Consider the following 23,983-nt stretch of genomic DNA (forward strand, 5'->3'; position numbering starts at 1 on the left):
TATTGCCTACAAGAGGGTTCAGAGAATTTGGGTATGGGGGGAATGAGGGAACTATCCTATATCTTGGTTACAGTGGTGGTCACACACCTATATGCATTTGTCAAAACTCACAGAATTGTATACTAAAAACGTGAATTTTACTCTGTATAAATTGTGCCTTAAATAAATGGCAAAAAAGAAGGAAAGCCCAGAGTCTTAACTGCTAGTAGGTGCTGAAGCAAGAATAGTATCACTAAATCTAAAAAAGAAAAAAGAGGAAAAAAAGGAAATTTATGTCTTATACATAGATGGCTATTTGAAGTGTGTTCTCTTCTCCTGTCACAACAGTTCCTTCATTATACCTTGCATACTCATTTTTCTGTCTTTATTTTGTAGTATTTATTATAGGTAACTCTGTCTTAACTAACTTTTCTTATCCTGCAAAGTTATGACAAATGCACATGACCTCCTTAAAGTCACTGTTGTTTTAGAGACATCTCCTGCAGTTCCTAGAGTATAGTAGGTGCTCAATTCATGTTTATTGACTGATTTTTTGAATGAAATATCTCTCACCATTACAGATTTCTGTCCAATTTTATGAACATTTTATATATCTATATTTGGATCTATATTTGGTAATTATTTTTATCTTATATAGTGTTTTAAGAAATCTAAGTTGTAATATTCTCCATTAGATTATGCACAGATTCATTTATCTTATATCTGGCTGCATCTTGAACCCTGGGAATGTTACTTGAATAATTTGTGTCTTGATCATGTCGTGGTGAAATATTTTGATTTAAACATTTTAAAAAGATCATTCTGACTGCCCAGTGAAAATGGATTAAAAGGGAACAAAGATGGAAGCAAGCAGAACAGGTAGAATGCTATTGTAAATAATCCAGGGGAGAGATAATTATGTCTTGCACCATGCTGGTAGCAGAGGGTGACATGCGATCAGATTCTGGATGTATTTTAAGAGACTACTGATAGTATTTGCTTGTGTTTTCTGTGTGGCCTGAGAAAAATAAATAACTGGCCACTGATGTCAGAGTTTTTGGCTTGAGCTACTAGAAGACTTGTTGTTTACTCAAATATAGAAGAAGAGAGATTTGGAGGATAAAATCAAGATTTTGGAGATGTTGAGATGCATTTAAGACATCCAAGTGACTATGTCCATTAGTCATTTTCATATAACATTGAGTTCAAGGAAAAGATAGGGAAGGAAATATGAGTTTGGGAGTCATCAGTATATAGATGGTTTTTAAAGCTGTTAGAATGAAATGGGTGAGATTACTTAGGGAGTGAGTTTAGATGATGACATCATCCAAAGACTGCACCCTCGACCACTCCAGTGTTTGGGAGTTGGAAATATGAGGAGGATCATGCAAAGGAGCCCAAGAAAGCACAACCAGTGAGGTAGGAGGAGAATAAAGATAAAAATCAAGTAAACTAAGTCTATCAGGAAGGAGACAGTAATCAAATGCTGATAGGTGAAGTCCAGTGAAGCCTAGAATTCCACTGGGTTCAACAATTTAGGTGTCACTGGTGATCCTAAGAACAGTTTCAATGGAGAGGCAGGAATGAAAGCCCAGCTGGATTGGAAATCAGCAGATATAGATAGCTCTTAAAAATAGTTTTGCTATAAAGGAATAATAGGAAATGAGGACACATTAGTAAGTGGATGTGGGTTGAGAGTTTTTTATTAAATGGGCAATATAGCATGTTTGTATGTTGTTAGAAAGGATGTAACAGAAAACTTGATAGTGTTAGAGAAAGAGGACATAATTATAGGATAAGTTGATGAATAGGCAAGAAAAGATGTATATGTTGACTAGTGGAGGGGTTGAATTTGGAAGCAGAGGTAGCTCATTGTAACAGAAGGAAAGGTCAGGCGTGGCTACAAAGGTAATAACTGACAATTCAGTGTACTTACTATGTGCCAGGTTCTATTCTAAGCACTCTCCATGTTAATTGTTGCAGCAGCTCTCTGAGGTAGGTATTATCATATCTTCATTTTAGAGATAAGAAAACTGAGGCATAGCTATGTTAGGTAGCTAGTGTAAAAATACAGAAAACATAATGGCAGCAAGTAAGTAACTTGCTCAAGATCTCACAGCCAGTAAGTAATTTGCCCATGATCTTGTCAAGTAAATGACAGAGCCAGTTTTTGAATCTAAACCACTCTGGTTTTAGAATCAGAAGGGTGTGTGTGTGTGTGTGTGTGTGTGTGTTTTCTGTTTTTTTTTTTTTTCTTTGAGATGGAGTTTCACTTATGTTGCCCGGGCTGGAGTGCAATGGTGACCTCGGCTCACTGCAACCTCCACCTCCTAGGTTTAAGTGATTCTCCTGCCTCAGCCTCCTGAGTAGCTGGGATTTACAGGCATGTGCTACCACACCCTGCTAATTTTTGTATTTTTAGTAGAGATGGGGTTTTGCCATGTTGGCCAGGATGGTCTCGAACTCCTGACCTCAGGTGATCCACCCACTTTGGCCTCCCAAAGTGCTGGGATTACAGGTGTGAGCCACCGTGCCTGGCCATTAGAGCCAGAACGTTTTTAACCAGGTGGGCAGGCTGCCATTTCTATAAATATAGGTACCTTGCTAGAATAGTTGTTTTTTTTTTTTTTTGAGACAGAGTCTCACCCTGTCACCCAGGCTGGAGCGCAATGGCACGATCTAGGCTCACTGCAACCTCTGCCTCCCAGGTTCAAGCGATTCTCCTGCCTCAGCCTCTTGAGTAGCTGGGATTACAGGTGTGGGCTACCACACCTGGCTAATTTTTTGTGTCTTTAGTAGAGATGGGGTATCACCATGTTGGCCGGGCTGGTCTTGAACTGCTGACCTCGTGATCTGCCTGCCTGGGCCTCCCGAAGTCCTGGGATTACAGGTGTGAGCCACTGCGCCTGGCCTAGATTAGTTTTTATAAGAGCATGTAGAAGTTCTAGTGAGTGAATGGATAAACTAGGAAAATTGATACCCTTGCCCAGGTAGTACTTGAAGCTTCTGGTCATGATTTTAAAGAGAGATTATGAGAATGTCAGTATGGTGGGTAAGAAAACAAAATCTTTTGATGACTAAATAAATAGCCAAATAGAGATCTCCACTCAGTTTCTAAAATGCAAGATTTATTACTTGCTTCGATGAAAATTTATGAGGCATCATCTTAGGCTCTTAGAGATACATAGAAAACAACGTAGTTTCTACCTTTGAGGTTTATAATCAATGTGGGTGGGAATGCATACTCATAAGGGATTATTTAACAAAGTAACTGAAACACTGAGACTGTTTTCACATTTCTTGACCACTTTTTTTCCTGTAAAACAAGTCACTTCATTCATTCATTCATTCATTCATTCAACTTTTTTTTTTTTTTTTTTTTTTTTGAGACGGAGTCTCGCTCTGTCGCCCAGGCTGGAGTGCAGTGGCCGGATCTCAGTTCACTGCAAGCTCCGCCTCCCGGGTTTACGCCATTCTCCTGCCCCAGCCTCTGGAGTAGCTGGGTCTACAGGCACCCGCCACCTCGCCCGGCTAGATTTTTGTATTTTTTTAGTAGAGACGGGGTTTCACCGTGTTAGCCAGGATGGTCTTGATCTCCTGACCTCGTGATCCGCCCGTCTCGGCCTCCCAAAGTGCTGGGATTACAGGCTTGAGCCACCGCACCCGGCCCATTCAACTTTTAAATCTTAATCATCTGTTCTTTCTTAGGGACTTTAACAGACACTGCTGATTTAAAGATGAGTAAACATAGTTTCTGCCCTCAAGGTTTACCATGTTATAGAGGCATGTAGACCTTTAAACAGAAAATTGTGATATAATCAATAAATCCTTCTGAAAGCATTGTAGACCCAATGGACATTTTTGAATGTATACAGAAATAAAATAATACAATGAAGCTTCTTGCGCCCACTGCGCCCACTGCCCAACTTCAATAAAGACAATATCTAACAAATTTCTTTAAGCTGCGATCCCATTAGGTTTTTTTTTTTTTTGGTGGGGGAGGGGAAGGTAATATTGGAGTAGGAAGAACATTGATTAACAGGAAACAAATTGGGAGGTAATTGCATGGGTTGATGATATTTTTACCAAACTCTCAGACCCTGTGTAAGGAGAGGAGGCTCCAAATGGGAAAAGACTTTTGAGGTAGAATTGACAGAGTTTCTCAGCCGAAATGCAGTGTACATTTTTTTTCAGAAATAAAATATTTCTAATAATAGTTTTATTAATGGACTTGAGGAAATTATTTAAAGGTCTGAGGGAAATGTTTTAAAAAACTAAGATAATTGATTCTTAGACCTTTAGAAAACTTGTTGCATCTTTTACAATTCAAAATTTTTTTTATTTGGGCCATTATAATTATGTCATGATATGAAAAGGGTAACATTTGCTTAAACTATAGAAGTTTAAACTACTGTGTCTTTTGTACAAGGATTGTCAAATATTTTTAATTGTGCTCAGAATTTCTTTCTGAAACATTCGATTTAGAGATTTCCTAAGTCTCAGGAAAAATAGGTAGGCATTTACATACAGACTTTTTTTGTGATTTATGTAGGTAAAGCACCTGAAATGTGGAGTCCTACACTTTGTGCTTTGTGGAAATATTTTTTAAAGTGAGGAGACAGTATATATACTCAGTGAAATTTTAAATGTGTTTGAAAATATTTTGAACTTACCCTTAAATAGCTAGATCATTCTATTAAACAAGCAAAACATGAATAAAGTCAGAATTCTTATAATTAAATACACTATCAGAAAGATGTAAAGGAAAAATATTTCAATACTAATTTGAAATCATTAGAAAAAATAAAAATAATATAGAAAAGAAAACTAAGAACAGACTGTATAAAAAGTTCAGTACTGGAGGTCTTTAAAGCAGATTGGAGTTAAAGGTGTATTGAAGAAATAGCTACATGAAAAAAGCACATGAGCTAAAGAAAGAAAGGTTGAGAGAGAGAGAGAGAAAGAAAAATCATTTGTGATGGGAGAACTTGTAAAACCAAAACTAAAAGTGGTAGCAATATTTTTTTATATGTTGAATATATTCAGAATGGTAATGATGATTTAACTATTATTTAAATTATTTAAGGGATTAGAAGGAATAATATCTGGATAACTGCTTCAGGTTTTGAAATGCATGGAAAACTTGAAAAAGTTTAAAGACAAAAAAAAAAAAGGTAGTGCTCACTGTGAATACTTAGCCATAAGTCAACTTTTTTCAGGAAGAATATGCAAGAAGATTTTCTAACCAGAAAGACTAAGTGAACATTGGAGGAAAAAAATTGGGTATTGAATTATTACATCAAGTAAAATCACCTTCAAATCTGTCATTTTCTTTTATTGAATAAGATAAAATTGATACTTATTTAATAGGCATTTTAATTGTATTTTTCATGGCTATTAATTACTTATCATCAGAGTGGGAAAATGTATTCAGAATTTGTATGCTTTTCATGTTCATAATGACCTTTAATCTATCCTTTTTCTTGAAACATTTCTTAATGTAGGTCGTATAACTTCTCCGTATCTAGTTCTTCTCATTATTGTGGGATGGAGAAATCTCCGACCTTTCTTGATGCCACCTCATCTTTTAATTTCGGTTGTAGTTCTTTCCTTTTCTGGAGAGAACTTTTTCAAATGGGTCATGCTGCTGGTGTCATATTCTCATATCTAATAGCCACCTACTTCCACCTCCTATCAAAATTTCTCTAATTCCATTGGTGACTTTTCAATGGTCATATTCAGTGACTTTTATCCCCCTCATCTCTTGCTTTTTCTGCTGTTTTTGTTAGAAATAACTCTTTCCCTTTGAAATTTTATCCCCCAGTAGACACCTTTAAAAGTAGAGTTCTTACATGCCTAAGTAGTTTCAAGAAAATCCTCTTTGAAAGCAAAGGAAATCCACTAGATGAGTCCATGGCTTTTTTTGATCCTATTAAATTCAGTGAGAATGTTTGCTTCTAAAAAAAGCATTCTTTTTTGTTTAGCTTTTGTAATTGAGATATTAATTTCATTTCATAATTATATTCATTCACTTACCAAAAATGTATTAAATGCCTTTATATGCAGGGCACTGTTTCTAGGTGCTTAAGATATATAAGTAAAGAAGACAAAGATTCTTGCCCTTGTGGAGTTTCTATTCATGCATTAAAACTTAGCCAATTACTGTATGATTAATAGATATTTGATTTATGTGTGACTTTAAAAATAATTGTATTAGGTATCCATCTTGTTTCTAGGGTAGAGTTCAGCAGGTATCATAACTAGTTGCCTATTTTCAAGTTCCTGATAGCTACAGTTAATGTATTAAAGCAATGGCAATGTGTAGTTACATTTTAATCAGAAATATTGAAAGCAGTGATTATTTTTATAAATTTCTGTTTTATTTATTTGGATCTTCTCTGGTCATAGATATATACTAGCAGCATCTGGCTTAATATTTATTAGTGCCTCTCAAGTGATAGGGTGCTACATGCAGTATAATTGCTGTACTGTTACTTGGGATAACCAGTAAAATAAGGCTGTTAAGCAGTGTTATGAGTGACCCAGTTCTTTTTAAATGTTAGTCTCTAAAGATAAATAGTGCTTCGATTGTTAAGAGAGGAGAAAAGACATTTTCATTGTGACTGGCCAAACAAGTGGCTGAGGGTCAGCTAGAAACTGAATCAATTGATTTGGATTTTATTATGATAAAGTATTCATTGGGGACTGTTGACTATTAATCTTAAGGAGTATGTGTATGTATGTGTGTATGCATGTGTAGGAAGAGATACTGAAACTTTAAAATATTATAGTTAAATCATTATATTATTATATATCATTATATAAAATATTACAGTTAAATTGTTATACAAAACAATCTGGGCCAACCGAATATTTAATCAAGCTACTTGTTATTTTCATTTTGCCTACAATATTGGAAATATGTTGTAGTAGGTCCAGTGAATGTTAGGATGCTATTGCAGAGGTTTAGGGAGGATAAAGTTGGTTGCAGTTGAGATAGAAGTGCATGAACTTTGCAGAGTTGAGAAAATAAGATGTATTAGACTTGGTGATGGATTAGTAATAGATGATGGGGCAAAAATAACTCCTGGGTTTCCAGTTAGGACGGATTGTGGTAACAGTTTCTGAGGTGGAATACCCTGGAAAATGACTAGATTTAGGGAGAAGAAACTGAGTTCAGACTTGGGCATACTGATTTTGAGGTGCCTTTGAGCTTCTGGAACTTGGGATACATGTTTATAGGTGATAATGCCTACAGACAAAAGAATGAAAGAAAAGGGCAAGAGTAAAGAGAGAGAACTTTAAGCACTTAAGCGGTTAACACAGGAGAAGCAATCAACAGTAGAGTTTGTGAAGGTGGATAAAGAGGTAGTGCTTTGTCACTGAAGCCAAGGGAAACAGATTGGTCAACAGTGAAAGGACTGAAAATATGTCTTGAATCCAGTGGAGCATGGAGAGAAGTCATAGATCATTTAAGTGAAAACTTTTCAAGGAGAGATGCAGAAGCCATGTTGAACTGAATTGAGGAAGGAGTTGGAGGGGAAGAAATAGAGATAGTGCTTCTATACCAATTCTTGAAATTTGTTGCACAGGGTAAGAGTATGATGGAGAATTACGCATGCCATTGAAGAAATGATTTTTTTCAATGTTCTTAATTTTTAAATTTTGAGACAGGGTCTCACTCCGATGCCCTGGCTGGTGTGATCTTAGCTCATTTGGTCTCAACCTCTGAGGCTCAGGTGATTCTGCCACCTCAGCCTCCCAAGTAGCTGGAACTACAAGCACATGCCACCATGTCCAGCTAAGTTTTTTGTGTATTTTTTTTTTTTTTTTTGTAGAGATGGGGTTTCGCCATGTTGCCCAGTCTGGAACTGGTCTGGAACTGGTCTGAACTCCTGGGCTCAAACGATCCTGCCTGCTTCAGCCTCCCAAAGTGCTGGGATTATGAATGTGAGCCACTGTGCCCAGCCAAGAAAGGATTCTTTGACATGGAGTTTTAATTAATTAAATTTATTGGAGTTTTAATAGCTGTAGAGACACAGTGATGTCTTGCTGATCTCTGTATAACATGTAACATATACTATATTTAACCACTTTGGATTTCCCTTACATGATGTTATAAATTATTGGACTCATAATTCAAGTATTTTGCATTTAATTTTAGCGGGAATGAACTTTGCTTTTTGTACATCATTGCTTTTAATTAACCCAATTTTCTATACTAATACCCTTAACCCACATGTTTTTCCTATTCAAAAGTATAATCAGAGCCAAACATTAAATTACAAAAAGATCCTTTTATAACTAATCCTGGCTCTCTTGTGGCATAATATTCCTTGTCAAATAGTTTATTCAGGTGGAAGTCTTCTGAAGAATAATTAATACTCTTCCTCTACTTGACATATTTTGTGTAGCATAATTATCTATAGTGTTTTTCCAAATTAACTGAAATTATGTTTTAATTTAAAGCCATGAGAGAAGTTTAAAGAATTGAAATGACTATTTGTGTTTAATGATTATAAAAGAATTTAAAATCATTATAAATATTTCAGATAGCATAGGAAAATAAAAGGGCTACTTTCCCTCTTAATTCTATTACACAGATATTTTGGAGTATGTTCTTCCATATTATTTTTCTAGGCGTGTCTAAAAGCAGGTTTCAAAATAGTGGGCATGTAGGTGTATTTAAACTAACACCTATTTACTAATTTGAAACTTGCTTTTGTCACTTGGCACCATAACTGTTATTTTAAGGTGTTAAATCATATCAGCTCTACCTGTCTCTAGTTTATTTTTGCTTCAAGCCCATCAGTATTATCAGCTTAGTTTCTCTAACCCAACAATACCAGAGCTTAGCTAGAAAAGGCTAAAATAAACCATTAAATCTGATGGTTTACTAACATTATTAATGGGATGAGTTTACTTGAACTTGCTTCAGTTGTGAAAGTTTCAGTTGTTTTCTGAGATAGCCCAATTATGACAGTATGGGGAAAGCAAGGAATGTATTTTCCGTGGAAGGTATGCCAATACTGAGGTTTGAGCTAGAGGTGGAACAGTGTGTATAATCTAGTGAAGTAGCTGGGAGGCCACTTTTAGAAAATAGACATGTGGCTTTTATGACTTTTGAGGCTCAAAACTTGAAACCAGAGCCTGGGGTGTTAGATCAAACCAGAGTACATTGTCAAGGTTTGGAGTCCCAGTGGTTGCACCAGAGTCAGCTCTAAGAGATAAAAAGTGAGCAGCAAATAAAAGTAAAGTCTGAGCAAAAAGGCATAGAATATAGTTCCATATTCAAGCTAGGCACCCGGAAAAAGATGATAAATGAAATTACATTCACAATATTGATATATGCAATTCAGTTTCTTGGTCAGATGTGCATATTAGCATATTTACTATGTTGTGATCATTGATTTTAGGAGGAGAGATCTTTGCCTTTGTTCTGACGCCGCACAACTTTGGGATCTGGTAAAGCCTGATAAATATATGTTGCTTCCCCAGCAAGTTGGAGTTGTTGTGTAGGTTCTGGTGATTGTAGGAAAGGGCTAGGTCCTTCCTTTAGTGAGCACTTGCTGTTGTAACAAGTCAGGGAGACAAATCAGACATGTAAACAATAATGAACTCTTCTTACTAGAAAACCTATCTTAGGTCGTTTTAACTTGGAAGTTCATTGATATCTAAGTTTATCCTAGAACAAAGAATTCCAAGTTAGGTCATCAAGAGATAGGGCTTCCTGGAGGACCTTGGAGTCAGGATGTGGCCACCACATAAAACTTGACTGTAATATGTATGCCTTATGTCTCCTATACTGTGGAGCCTGCCTTTGGCACTTGGCCCAGCTCATCTTGGCCTCAGAGAAGTGGGTATAGTCAAGGTGTGATAGGCCTATGATCCATTTTCAACATCATTTCCTGAACCCTATTCCCTGCCACACATCATTGTCCAGCTTGCTGTACGTTCATTTCAGGGGATTCAGATGGTTCATTTTATGCCTTGAAATGTTGCCTAGCAATATATAACTAAAACGTTCATTATTATGAGTAAGTCCATAGGATGATTTTTAAAAGTAAATGAGAGGAAGAAAAAGCTTTTCCTGGAGGTAGAATTACCTGGTTCACCAATAAAGAAGATGAGATCAAGAAAAAAAGTTGAAGACATAACTGAACTTAAGCAGTACTATTGTTTAATGCCCCACCACAAACAATTTTCTCTTGAGCCAAGCTTACACTTTTATATAAACTAGGATACTTTTCATAGCAACAGCAGTTCAGGAGTTGTAAAGGGAGTGTGAATGGATTATTTTCTTGTCTTCTCAGGCACAATAACCTTGGTGCACGACCAAAAGGGCTATCTACTCTGGTGAAGAGTGGTGTCCCCGAAGCATTGAGGGCAGAGGTATGGCAGTTATTGGCAGGCTGCCATGACAACCAGGCAATGCTGGATAGATACCGAATTCTTATCACAAAGGTAGGAAGTTATTTTCATATTATTTTCATTGGATGACCTATTAAATAAATCCTAGTTTTCATAGCTCCCATAAGCCATAAATGCGTTGAACTTCTTCATGAATATGTTGAGGTTGTGAAGTCAGTACTTCTACCTTTTGTTCTGAATACTTGTGGTGGTAAACAATGCACTTAGTCATCTATGAACACTGTATGCCTTGGTTTTCATCTTTTCATTCAAGTGATTTTATAATAGCTATTTACCAAATTGGAATATATTTATATTTCAAGTGTTTTCTAACTTCTCAACCTTTTAAAATTCTATGAGATTTATATAGTTATAATCATACATAGTTACTCTAGTATAGTTTTATAATAACATTAAAATGAAATAAAAAATTCTTCTGTGCTTATGTCACCTAACATTTAAATGATGTAGATACTTGCCCTTTTTCTGTCAGGGGTCCTTGGTTCCACTGTAAATTCCTTTGCTTATGTCTAAATACCTGGTTTTAGAGCGTAAGTAAAGGTAAGTGTTGGCCTTGATCCTAGACCCACCACCCTAGGTCTCACCACCTAATTACTTAGTCTACTCTAAATACTGGATTTTTAAATAATAGTAAAATTTTATTTTTTAATTTAAAAGAACCTCTCTTCATAAATGAGATTTTTACAATCAAGACTTTATTCCTCAGACTATATGAACTTTTAGAACATTTTATCTGCTATAATTTCTTTTTACTTTTCTTTCCTCTTTGCCTCCTTTCCTTCCATAAATATTTTCTGAGTGCCTAGTATAATGATCACTGCTGAATTCAGTTTTTTTTTTAAACTTTAACCTCTTTTTTTTTTTTTTTTTTTTTAAGATTGATGGCCTCTACATTGGAATATGCAGGATGATCCATTGGTGTGTGGGAAAAAATGTCCAAAGTTCGATTTGTATATTTTTAAAAATAATTACACCAAAGGATACTAAGCTGTACTAATATTTGGTGTGCCATAGTACTGAGGGTTTATGAGGTCCTTGGATCCAGTGGCCACTGGTCCCACATGGTTCAGGAGTGACCTTAGGGAAGAATGGAACTTGCACACTTTGGAGGAATCATTGTGGGGCTCACACTCGTATATTAACTTCCAAAATATTACAGTTTTCTTGCATTTTGCATGTGTTAGATTAAATGGATTTACAGGTTATCTAGGTGTAACTTAATCCTCATAAAATGTGTGATCGGCTTAAAAAGATTGTTATCACAGGATGCTGCATGTCAAATTTTTTTTAAATTTAATATGTTCCTTCAGTGAAGAATTAATATTATGATAATGAATGAAAAAGCAACTACTTTTGGAAACAAACTCAGGTTACAGAGATGGACATTTTGAAACATATGGCAATTTAAACACCTCTGTGATTTTTTTCTTTGAAAAAACATGCATCACTATAAAAACTTTCACATCTTCACACTTAACCTGGAATCAGAAATTTTAAATATGTTTAAAACTTATACAAGTAGTTGCAGAGAATTTGGAACTGATAGTTAAAAGCATATAAACACAACACCTTCTGATTTATTCATATAAGTATCTAGAAGCTGGTGTGGTGGCATATGCCTGGAGTCTCAGCTGTTGAGAGACTGAAGTGGGAGGACCGCCTGAAGCCAGGAACTTGCACCTGTGACTAGCCACTACAGTCTGGCTCGGGCAACATAGCAAGACCCTGTCTCTAAAAAAAAAAAAAAAAAAGAAAGAAAGAAAACCTAGAGAAAGCAGATATTTCCTAGTCAAATTTCAACAAAATGATTGGTGAGTGGGACTGAAAAAATGATGTATGTCTACTTGGGTCTGTGGATCTTTGCAAGTCTTTTTTGGATATGATAACAGAACCATGAATCAAAAAACTGATGTGGAAACAAGTTTTCATTGTTGTTTTGTGAACTGCTATAACAAACATATTAAAAATAGTGACCCATATTTTATGATTATTTTTATATAAAATGTTTAGAATAGGCAAACCTATAGAGACAGAAAGTAGACTAATAGTTGCCAGGGGTTGGAGGAAAAGGGAATTGGCAGTCACTGCTAACAGATATATGGGGTTTGTTTTTAGATGATGGAAATATTCTGGAATTAGACGGTGGTGACAGTTGCTCAAGATTATGAATATACTAAAAACCAACTGAATTGTACACTTCTAAATGGTGAATTTTATGTTATGTTTAACACAATAGAAAAATTTCACACACAAAAATAATGATCCATATTCAATATTGAATAGTATTTTATAGCATTTTTAATTGTCTTTTTTACATCCTATCTAAATTTCTGTGCTTTATAATATCTGTATTAGTATAGTAGCACTTGTACATGATAAATATATGTATGTTAGATATTTATGCCTAGAAGTTTTTATCGATGGAGTATCTGATTGAAATTTTCAGAGATCATAACTCTGGGCATCAGATTACTTTTTCAAGTAAATAATAAACTAAATTATATACTTTTACTGGCTGCCATGGGGTAAGAGGTAACTGCCATTCCCCTTTTTTTCACTAAGAGGCTTTCATAATTCATACCTTTAAAAATTTCAAGGGAAAAATGTAAAGAATACCATCCCATGATATTATTTATGAATTCTTGATAAACAGTGTATGTTCATATAGTGAGAAAATTTTTATCATTTATACCAAACACCATGGTAGTTTTAATTATACAACTTGGAAAAAAAACTTTAAGATCAAGAGATAGGGCTCGGCTCAGTGGCTCATGCCTGTAATTCCAACAGTTTGAAAGGTCGAGGTGGGAGGATGGCTTGAGCCAACGATTTCAAGACCAGCCTGGGCTACATAGTGAGACCCTGTCTCTACAAAAAAAAAAAAAGTGCTGGGCGTGGTTGCACAAACCTGTAGTCCCAGCTGTTTGAGAGGCTGAGATGGGAGGATTGCTTGAGCCCAGGAGATTGAGGCTGCAGTGAGCTGTGATTGTACCATCAGACTTCAGTTCAGCTGGGGTGACAGAGTAAGACCTAGTCTCAAACCACAAAAAATAGAATGGCAAAAATCATTTTCATTGAATAAAATATATGGAAGATACTTGGAGGCTGATAAAATAAATTTTTTAGATTTCTTCCCTCTGGAGTTCTAGCTGTGATTTATTTTCTGCCAGTGAAGATTGCAGGGAGGCAAAAGCCATATTTTCTCTGGCAGTGTGGTTGGCAGATACCCTGGCTTCACCAATTGTGAGGTTTTTGCATCTGCCTCTGAGCATTTCATTCTCAATCACTTGCCTTCACTCTGGGGTTCCTGTTTCTTGTGGTTTCCTTTCCTGAGTGGCCACAGCAACCTCCTGATTCTCTGGACAATAGCTGTGGTGACACACCTAAAGAGCTGGAAGGGCAAAAGACTGCTACAGCAGGATCTTCAGGCTTTTGCCCTCCAGCTCTTTCAGGAATGAAGGACCTTCATTCCTGCATTACATCATTTTTGAAGTAGTTTACCTGATTAAACCCTGTCTGATAGACTTGGCATATATTTGTCTCCTTGTTTTCACAAGATGGCTTTTCTACATCCAGCATTACATTTAGAAAAGAAGAAAAGAAAAACAAAGTCAATTCAAGGTGGCCAGATTTGAGGCTAAGAGCCCAGTCCTCCAGACTGCCAACTTTGTTCAAGACTTCTGACATCAGCCACAATTTGTGGGTTCTTAGTGCCACCCTAACTTCAGACCAACTAGCTTCAAACTTGTAGATCCTCACAGACTTCCTCAGGTTTGATAATTTGCAAGAATAACCTACAGAACTCAGTAAAGTGCTGTACTTACAATTGTAGTTTAGTGGCGTTTTTTCTTTTTTTCTTTTTTTGCAAAAATATACAAATCTGAACCAGCCAAAGGAAGAGATGTATAGGGCAGAATGTGGGACTAGGAGAATTCCAAATGTGAAGCTTCCATTATTCTCAAGGATATGTTACCCTCCTGGCATCATCCTCAAGGGCTCAGTACCTGCCTAGCATCAATATGTAGCAATATGCATTTGGAGTATTGCCAATCAGGAAGCTCACCTAGTTTTGGTGTCCAGAGTTTTTATTGGAGTTTTATTACATAGGCATGATTGATTGGATCATCACCTACCTGGTAGAACTCAATCTTTAGGCTTCCCTTCTTTCCTCCCCAGAGGAAAAGAAGGTAGGGACACAGCCAAACCATAACATATTGGGGCTGTTGCATGGCTCAAAGCCCCAATGCTCTAATCCCATGGTTGGTCTCTGTGGCTTGGGTAGCCTACATCATAAGTCTTCTTCTTAGTGTAAACTATCTGGGGGCTTACCATGAATCATCTGATTAACATAAACTATCAGATGTGGTTAGAGGGGCCTACCACAAATAACAATCCTGTTATTCAGGAAATTTCAAGGGTTTAAAGGTTATCGTCCACGAGCTGGAAAAAAGGCTAGACCTCTCTTTGGCATTTCTGAACCAAGTCTATCACCCTTTTAAAGAATTTTTCTTAAGCACCAAACAACAATTCCATCTGTATATTCTTGACCAGAATTCTGTTACATGGCTACTATCTTCATGGAAAACTAGAAATGTTTTTTTTAAAAAAGATAGACACATTGATTCACCCCTGCACCCCCTCCAAATCTAGGCTTTTTGTAAAGAGGAAAGAGAAAATAGGTATTGAGTAGAGAACTACCTTTCTGTTCCCCAACTGCCTCTTAATAGTGGCACTAGTTGAGATCTATTATGGAATAAATTATTCTAAAAATATATGTAAATTTGGTTTATTTTAGATATTTACACTATATATAGTGTAAATATTTACTAATTGCCACTTGAGATTGACTATCAATGTATAATTCAGGTAGTATAATAAATATTTTCACATTCAGTTTATAAATCTATGACAGCTTAAAGTTTTTAATGTTATTTCTATTGTTAATACAGTTATCAAAAACGTTTTCATACAAACATAGAAGTATGTGACTCTAATCGTGTGTTTATTCAAATCATAAACAGGGTCAAATCATAAGACTTCTTTGACATAAAGTACAGTGGTATATTTAATTTTGTTGTTTTCCTTGCATTTATAGTAAGATGAATAATGTCATTTTTTCTAAAACTGATTTTTTCCTTTTACTGTCCTTGGGGTAGCAATGAGATAACAAGTGCCTGTAGCCAAGAGTGTATGTAGGTACTTTGGTGGTGAATACATCTGAGCTTACTAGTCACTAAGTGCAAAGGGCATGAACACCCAGAGGATTTTCTGTAAGAAGTGCCTGCATATTTGACACTTGTTGGTCATGGTTCAGCAGCTGTTTGTCCTTCTTTTGGTCCAGTTAATTTTTCCTGTCTTATTAAGGGAATGGCAAGATTTCAAGGTTAGTTAATGAAATGGTTCAGCTTGAACAAACAGTTGCTTTATAAAAACCCTACCAGAGGCCTCAGATTACACAGCGAAGAAGGAATATAAAGTATTTTGTATTTGTCTGTTCTAACACTGCTATAAGGACCTACCTGAGACTGGGCAATTTATAAAGGAAAGAGGTTTAATTGACTCACAGTTTCACAGGGCTGGGAGGCCTCAGCAAACTTACGGTCTTGGCAGAAAGGGAAGCTAACACATCCTTTTCATGGTGGCAGGAAAGAGAAGAATGAGCAGGGGAAATGCCAGATGCTTATAAAACCATCAGATCTTGTGAGAACTCACTATCAGGAGAACACCATGGGGTAAGCCACCCCTGTGATTCAATTATCTCCACCTGGTCCCTCCTACGACACATGAGGATTATGGGAAGTACAATTCAAATGAGATCTGGGTAGGGAAACAGCCAAACCATATCATATTTACAGAAAACTTAAGGTTTGGCTTCCATGAAAAAGTAGTCTACCATTTAATTCGATAGTAGAAGTGCACATTCTGAAGCATTCTTTCAGGAGTGGCAAACATACAACCAGCAGGCTAGGTAGAGCCTACAAATATGCTTTGTATAGCTATCAATACATCAAAGAATGGTATACACTTATGGATGAAATTTGTACTTTCTTTTTGCTATGGGCGTATTACTCTATTACTTCCTATCTATCTTTTATACATTTTAATACCTGTTTGGGCCTCAAATATATTCAATTTTGTGACTCTATTATTATACTATGTCAGCAGCCATTGCTTGCTTCAGAGGAGGGGGCTATCACAGTGTACTTGCAATTGATTAATGTCTACTTCCCCAGCAGACTTTAAAATCCAGAGGAGCAAAGACCACAACTGCATTACTCTTTATGAGATATCCTATGCCTGGCATAGGGCCTGCCTGACACATTCTAGATGATAAATAAAATTTTTGTCCCTCCTAAGGGGAGCATAAGGTCATAGTTGACTTATTTGTATAGTTATTTATTCTTTTGTTCTTTTGTTCTTTTCCATGAACTATAGCCTTATGTTGTGTTAGGTCCTGGATAAAGCTTTTAAGTATGAAGCAATGTCTTTTTTGCAGGAAACCTATTCATCTCGTTGGGGAGAGCTATAAGCAGTGGGTCAATTTGAGTGGTGGTTCCTGGTGAACTAACCTCTTCTGTTTTTGCCAGGAAGGAGATGGCAGCCCTTAAGAATTAGTACCCTAGAGAATTTTGCAGTGGTAGTGGGTCATGTAGATTGAGTCACCTTGAATCATGGTAGGTCAATGATTGGCCTACCATGGTAGGATAGACAATAATACTGAACATAGAATAGGGCCGGGATTACAGTGTGGAATAATTATACTTTATATGGTCTTGTTGGTTTTATAATCTACAGAAAATAAAGTTCTTCATATCATTTTGACTGGTAGGAAATGACTGTAGGGACCAAAGTTTAAAAAAGGGTGAAAAATCTCTGGATGAGATTCAAGTGAAAATGAAGCAGATTAAGAGCTGTAGACCAACTGATAACCTCAATCTGGAACCAAGGACCAAGCAGGACCAGTCAGAAGAGCTGTTATATGTAAATCCATGGAGAATTATGTTGAGTCACTCTCCACTTCAGAAGGAACTTTCAGGCACACCTTGCCTTGGTAACAGTGGTAGCTTCGCTTTAGGAGGAGATTTTGGTGCTTACTATGCAGGAAGACCCTGGGTTTGAATCTCAAATTCTGCTACTTACTGGTTTGTGACCTTGGGCAAGCTCCTTAACTGTCTTCAGTCTCAATTCCTTCTTTTGTAAAATAGGCATAATCATATGTATCTTACAGGATTGTTGTGAGAATCTAATAAGATAATTTATATAAAGCACTCAGTTGCATGCCTAATACATAAGCACTCACCAGTGATAGGGAATGAGGAAAATTATAAAGCAATATATGCCTAAAGGAAGTTGGAAGTAAGCTTTCAGAAATAACATCATCAGAAAGTGCTATAGGAAATATGGAGATTACTGTGGGTTCTTGAGATCTGTGCAGGTTTCAGGACATTCATCTGAGAAACGGGGAGAGAGAAAACAGGAAGTGTGTAGCGCCCTGTTATCTACTTGTACTACTAATTCATTCATTATTTATCAAACAGTATCTCTTCTGTATCAGGCTATGCTAAGCACTAGGCATGTAAAGAAGAATAACACCTATACCCTATCCTTGAGGAGTTTACAGCCCAATGGGGGAAGATAGTCAAAAAGGCAAAGAAGCAGCGATAATATGTTTAAGCACTGTGACACAGGTGTGAGCAAAGTGACAAGTGAGGACAGAGACTGGATATAGCCATTTCTGCCTAAGGGCACAGAATGGGAGTATGTGTTTAGGCTGAGGCAGTGCCATGCATAAAGACACAGAGTTGTGCAAGGTCCTGCCATGGTCAGAGAGTGAGAAGTTCGGTATGACCCATGGGGGTACTCTAGACTCGACCGTCTAAGTGAGCAAAGACGGTATCTGGGTTTTGCTCACTGCTCTAACTTTAGTACTCAACGCTAGGACTGCCCTTCAGTAGATGCTAGATAAACGCTTCCTGAAAGATTTAATGGCGTTATGTGGGAGACATTATGTCTAGTGCTTTCATATATCCTTTTCATATAAGCCTCACAACTTCTGTGATGTGATTCCCATTTTTACCATGAAGAAAGCTGTCACCTAGTTACTAAATAGTAGAATCCGTAAAGTCGAAAACCCAAAACTAGAATGAAAGGGACAGCTCATCCCTACTTTTGGTCTTGTAAAGATCCTTTAGAAGGAAAAACTCTTTATATTTTTCTGACCATCAATTATTAAGAGTAATAAAGAAGGCCAGGCACAGTGGCTCACGCCTGTAATCCCAGCACTTTGGGAGGCTGAGACGGGCGGATCATGGGGTCAGGAGATGAAGACCATTCTGGCTAACACGGTGAAACCCCGTCTCTACTAAAATTACAAAAAATTAGCCAGGTAGTGGCGGGCACCTGTAGTCCTCGCTACTCGGGAGGCTGAGGCAGGAGAATGGCGTAAACCCGGGAGGCGGAGCTTACAGTGAGCCGAGATCGCGCCAATGCAGGGAGACTACGTCTCCAAAAAAAAAAAGTCACAAAGAAAAGGTTGAAGAAATAAAAATGCTATCGCATTTCTATATACTGTTCATTGTATGGAAATGAAAATTTATAATTTAGAAACTGTTCTGTTTCTATTAGGAAACACGTATAAACCGTACAAGTCAGTGAGTAAGAAAGAGTTCTAAAGCACCTAACTTCAAGTCATCTCTTTTAAAATGAGTCTTGAGCCTTCAACCATTGTCTCTTGTTATATGAGTCCTGCCACTGAGGCATAGGGTACTACTGATGCAGATGAATCACTGGAAGACTTTTACCACATATTTCTGAAATCCTATGTCCTTTATTGTTTATCACTGAGATGTTTTTATTATTCCTATTAAGCTGCATTTTTCATAACCTTTGAGGTGATGTGAAAGGACAATAGAACATGACCTTGTTCCTGTGTAGAAACAAGCAAACAGAATTTAGAGCTTCTGAAATGAGTATTTAATTGTTGGCTTGAGGACCCACTAAGCAATGATCACATTTTCACATATTCGTAGTCATTTGAAATGGTGATTGTGTATGTTTTAGGGCAACTCAAATTTTATGTAGCATAACAGAACTGTGTGTGTACTTTCAGTAATTATATGACATATATGGTATAGTTTACCCATCACATTTGCTGGTTTATATAACATAGCAAATATTAGATTGTAGTTGTGTGCTCTCTTTTAAAAATGATCTTTATGTAACATTTGTACCACATACTTTGTTAAAATCAAAATAAGCTTTTAATTGATAAGCTTTTAGAAATAATAACGCCATGAGCTGTTTCTCTCTACCACTTGAATTCGTTTTTCTCCCAAATGAATCTTCTCTTTCAAAAGTGTGTTTATATATGAGTGTGTGTGTGTGTGTACCATTTCTTTTTTTTCTTTCTTTTTTTTTTTAAGAGACAGGATCTCACCATGTTGCTCAAGCTGGAGTGCTGGCTCTTCACAGGTGTGATCATAGCACACTGCAGTTTATTCTTTTAAAAATATTTAAGTGCTAGAGGTTGATAGACCTGGATTTAAGATTCACCTCTCCCATGTATTAATTTGTGATCTTAGAACATTATCCCAACTTTTTAAGCCTCAGTTTCATCATTTTTAAAGCAGGCTTAATAGTAGTATCTACCGGGATTTTTGTGTAAATTACATAAAATGATCAAGTACTCGGCGTATAGTAAGTACTCGGCGTATAGTAAGTACTCATGATTAGTTTCTGCTGTCTTTATCAATATGATATTACATCATGAACAACAGTAATAGTAATGTTAATACTAATAGTGGATATTGGTGTCAGGGTATGTTTCTAATTTAATACTTGTGTTAGATAACTTCCAGTTACACAGTTTTTATAAGAGCACATGATGTGTATAACAGCTGGTTAAACTGAAATACGAAGTGTCAGGTTTGTATTTTTCTGGTTTGGGGTTTTTTTTCTCGTCGGTGAATATCATGGAGTATTTGCATTCTAAAATTTGACTTTGTATTGGCTATATGAATTATTTTAGTGATTATGCGAATTCACCTATATAGTAAAGTCAAATGATACTCTCTAAAAATCACTCCTAAATACTATGTGATGTAATCAAGACTGGAAGGCAGGTATTAATCTTATTCACTTATTCATTCACTTATTCACTAACTCTTGATTGATCAAATTTTATGGGCTAGGCTCTCTATTATTTCTAGGATTATGTAGATAAAAAGACTTCACACCCTTGAGGAGTCCAGCTAGGAAAACCAGGCTTATGCACTGATAGATAATTTTTTTATGATACAAGTTATAATAACTGTCTTAATCAAATATGTAGAATGCAGAAGAGATAGTGACAGCTCTGCTTGAGTGAGCCAGGGAAGACTTCACAGAGGAGAGAATATCTGAGGTGGGACTTGAAGAATATTTCTGAGCAGGATAGAAGAGGGCATGTAGTATAGGGAGTGGCTTATGTAGTTTTTCAGCTTCCATTTAATGAGTTAGCTTGGATAGGTTATCCAGGAAGCCTTTGAGAGTTAAATCAATGTGTTCCTTCCTTCACCTACTCTCATCCTAGTTGGCTGGCGTCATCTATTTATGCATCAATGCATGTCTCCTTGTTAAATAGAAACTTAATATAAGTTTATTCTTGTTAGAACAAATACATATCATGATTAGCCTTGGGAAATATATCATGTCAAAATGATATCACAAAAGAATATTTAATTGGTGATCTAAGGTTGATGTAATAAGATTTTAACCTATTAAAGCATCTATTCAGTTAATGTTTAAGTACCTATTGTGTGCCAGGTACTGTGCTAGGATGATAATACATATTAATTTTTAAAATTAATTAACTGAAAAAATATTGATTGACTAAAGTAGAACACTATAAACTTGCAAAGAAGCAGCACTGTTTTATAAACTCCAGAGAGCAAAAAGGGCAATAGTTGCAAATATTAATTTGGTAGTTGCTGTCAAAAATTCTTTTTGAAATAATAAAAAAAACTGCAAGAGTGGCTCATTTTAAGATTCTGAATATTCTCTGCTTTGTTGATCATTATATGGACAGATAAATTTTCCCTGCCTTTATTCACATCTGATTACTGGTACTGCTCAGAGTAAAGCCTGTCTTCTTTCTGTTCTCCAGTGTATTATTGTAGCAGATGGCTTTTAATAAAACATTTAGCTAAAGAAGAATTTTTACTCTGGGTTGGTGGAATGTATTATAATGATAATATTGCAAATTCTCAAGAGGGGGTGTTTAATTTGATATTTTTCTTTTGATTGAATAACCTTTAGTGAATATTTAATTGAAAACTCAAATTATGGTATCTGTTACATCGTTTTTTATTTGATAAGTTTCAAAACTAAATTAAACCCTGTAGGTCATGTAGCCAAGTAAATATTTGCTTTTTCTTTACATGGTTTACTTTTTAAAAATTAAGGCAGTTTATTAGTCAGATAACAATACTAGATTTCATTGAGAGAGCATTGCTTAATTATATGGCTGCTGTGTTCTCTGTCATCACCTTGTCTAGGTGTAGGCATTGAGCTTTTTGATAGAATGAGGTTATTCCAGCTGTGTCTGTACCATTGGTATTTATAAAAACCACAGGCTGTTGTATAAAAACCACATTATTGATATAAATATAAAATTTACAAAGATCTCATCAGAAATTTATAGTTACTAAAAATTTACTAACCAAAACAATGAGACAGGCAAGGAGAATAAAGAGTACTCATTGTGTTGTAATGTAAATGCCTTGAATATGTAGGTACTGGAAGGTCTTTATTAAAATAAACTAAGAATTGGCTGGGTGCAGTGGCACATACCTATAATTCCAGCACTTTGGGAGGCTGAGGTGGGCTGATTGCTTGAGCCTGGGAGTTTGAGACCAGCCTGGGCCACATGGTAAAACCCTGTCTCTACAAAAAATACAAAAATTAGCTGGGCGTGGCAGCACATGCTTGTAATCCCAGCTCCTTGGGAGGCTGGGGCGGGAGGATCACTTGAGCCTGGGAGACAGAGGTTGCAGTGAGCCAAGATCATGCCACTGCACCCTAGCCTGGGTGACAGAGCGAGACCCTATGTCAAAAAAAAAAAAAAAGAAAAAGAAACTAAGAATTAATGAAAGAGATTCTTTAAGAAAATATACAATTTATTTTCTCGCATAATTATACCTTTGCTTGTGGTTTTTTTTTTACAGAATGATTTAAATCAAATTTTCTTGATCCTCATCCTTTGAGATCTTTCATTTACTGTCTGTCTATAGTGATGTCTACATGTATAAAAACTATAATTATATGTGAATTTGAGAACAGTTTTTTTCTCAACTCTCCAACACTGTGTAAAATTTTAAAAATATACTCTTAAGTATTTTCATGTACTTAAATGATATATTCTATGTTTTTGTTATCCTTCAAATGTGTTTAATAGTTTTCAGGTAAATTAAGGAAGGTATAACTTTTTAATATTACCTTCATTTTCGTATTATGGAATTAGAGTAGGACTATACTGTTTTGAAGAAAGAAGTTAGAGGTTATTGTTGAGCGTAGATCATTTTATGGCTTACGTGGTTTACTTTTATTATTATTATTATTATTATACTTTAAGTTCTAGGGTACATGTGCATAACGTGCAGGTTTGTTACATATATATACTTGTGCCATGTTGGTATGCTGCACCCATCAACTTGTCAGCACCCATCAACTCATCAGCACCCATCAACTCGTCACGTACATCAGGTATAACTCCCAATGCAATCCTTCCCCCCTCCGCCCTCCCCATGATAGGCACTGGTGTGTGATGTTCCCCTTCCCGAGTCCAAGTGATCTCATTGTTCAGTTCCCACCTATGAGTGAGAACATGCGGTATTTGGTTTTCTGTTCTTGCGATAGTTTGCTGAGAATGATGGTTTCCAGCTGCATCCATGTCCCTACAAGGGACACGAACTCATCCTTTTTTATGGCTGCATAGTGTTCCATGGTGTATATATGCCACATTTTCTTAATCCAGTCTGTCACTGATGGACATTTGGGTTGATTCCAAGTCTTTGCTGTTGTGAATAGTGCTGCAATAAACATACGTGTGCATGTGTCTTTATAGCAGCATGATTTATAATCCTTTGGGTATATACCCAGCAATGGGATGGCTAGGTCATATGGTACTTCTAGTTCTAGATCTTTGAGGAATCGCCATACTGTTTTCCATAATGGTTGAACCAGTTTACAATCTCACCAACAGTGTAAAAGTGTTCCTATTTCTCCACATCCTCTCCAACACCTGTTGTTTCCTGACTTTTTAATGATTGCCATTCTAACTGGTGTGAGATGGTATCTCATTGTGGTTTTGATTTGCATTTCTCTGATGGCCAGTGATGATGAGCATTTTTTCATGTGTCTGTTGGCTGTATGAATGTCTTCTTTTGAGAAATATCTGTTCATATCCTTTGCCCACTTTTTGATGGGGTTGTTTGTTTTTTTCTTATACATTTGTTTGAGTTCTTTGTAGGTTCTGGATATTAGCCCTTTGTCAGATGGGTAGATTGCAAAAATTTTCTCCCATTCTGTGGGTTAC

General features: G+C 36.3%; 1 protein-coding gene across 1 annotated transcript in view; it reads left to right on the forward strand.

Annotated features, from left to right (window-relative positions):
• The window catches only part of RABGAP1L (RAB GTPase activating protein 1 like), a 799,508-nt gene that overhangs the window by 209,550 nt on the left and 565,975 nt on the right, over nucleotides 1–23,983 (forward strand). Inside the window, 1 exon segment of the mRNA XM_033198684.1 lies at nucleotides 10,293–10,443. Within this exon segment, the coding sequence (XP_033054575.1) occupies nucleotides 10,293–10,443 (151 nt within the window).

Source organism: Trachypithecus francoisi, unplaced genomic scaffold (assembly GCF_009764315.1).
Source record: "Trachypithecus francoisi isolate TF-2019V2 unplaced genomic scaffold, Tfra_2.0 Lachesis_group5, whole genome shotgun sequence".
Taxonomy (NCBI): Eukaryota; Metazoa; Chordata; class Mammalia; order Primates; family Cercopithecidae; genus Trachypithecus; species Trachypithecus francoisi.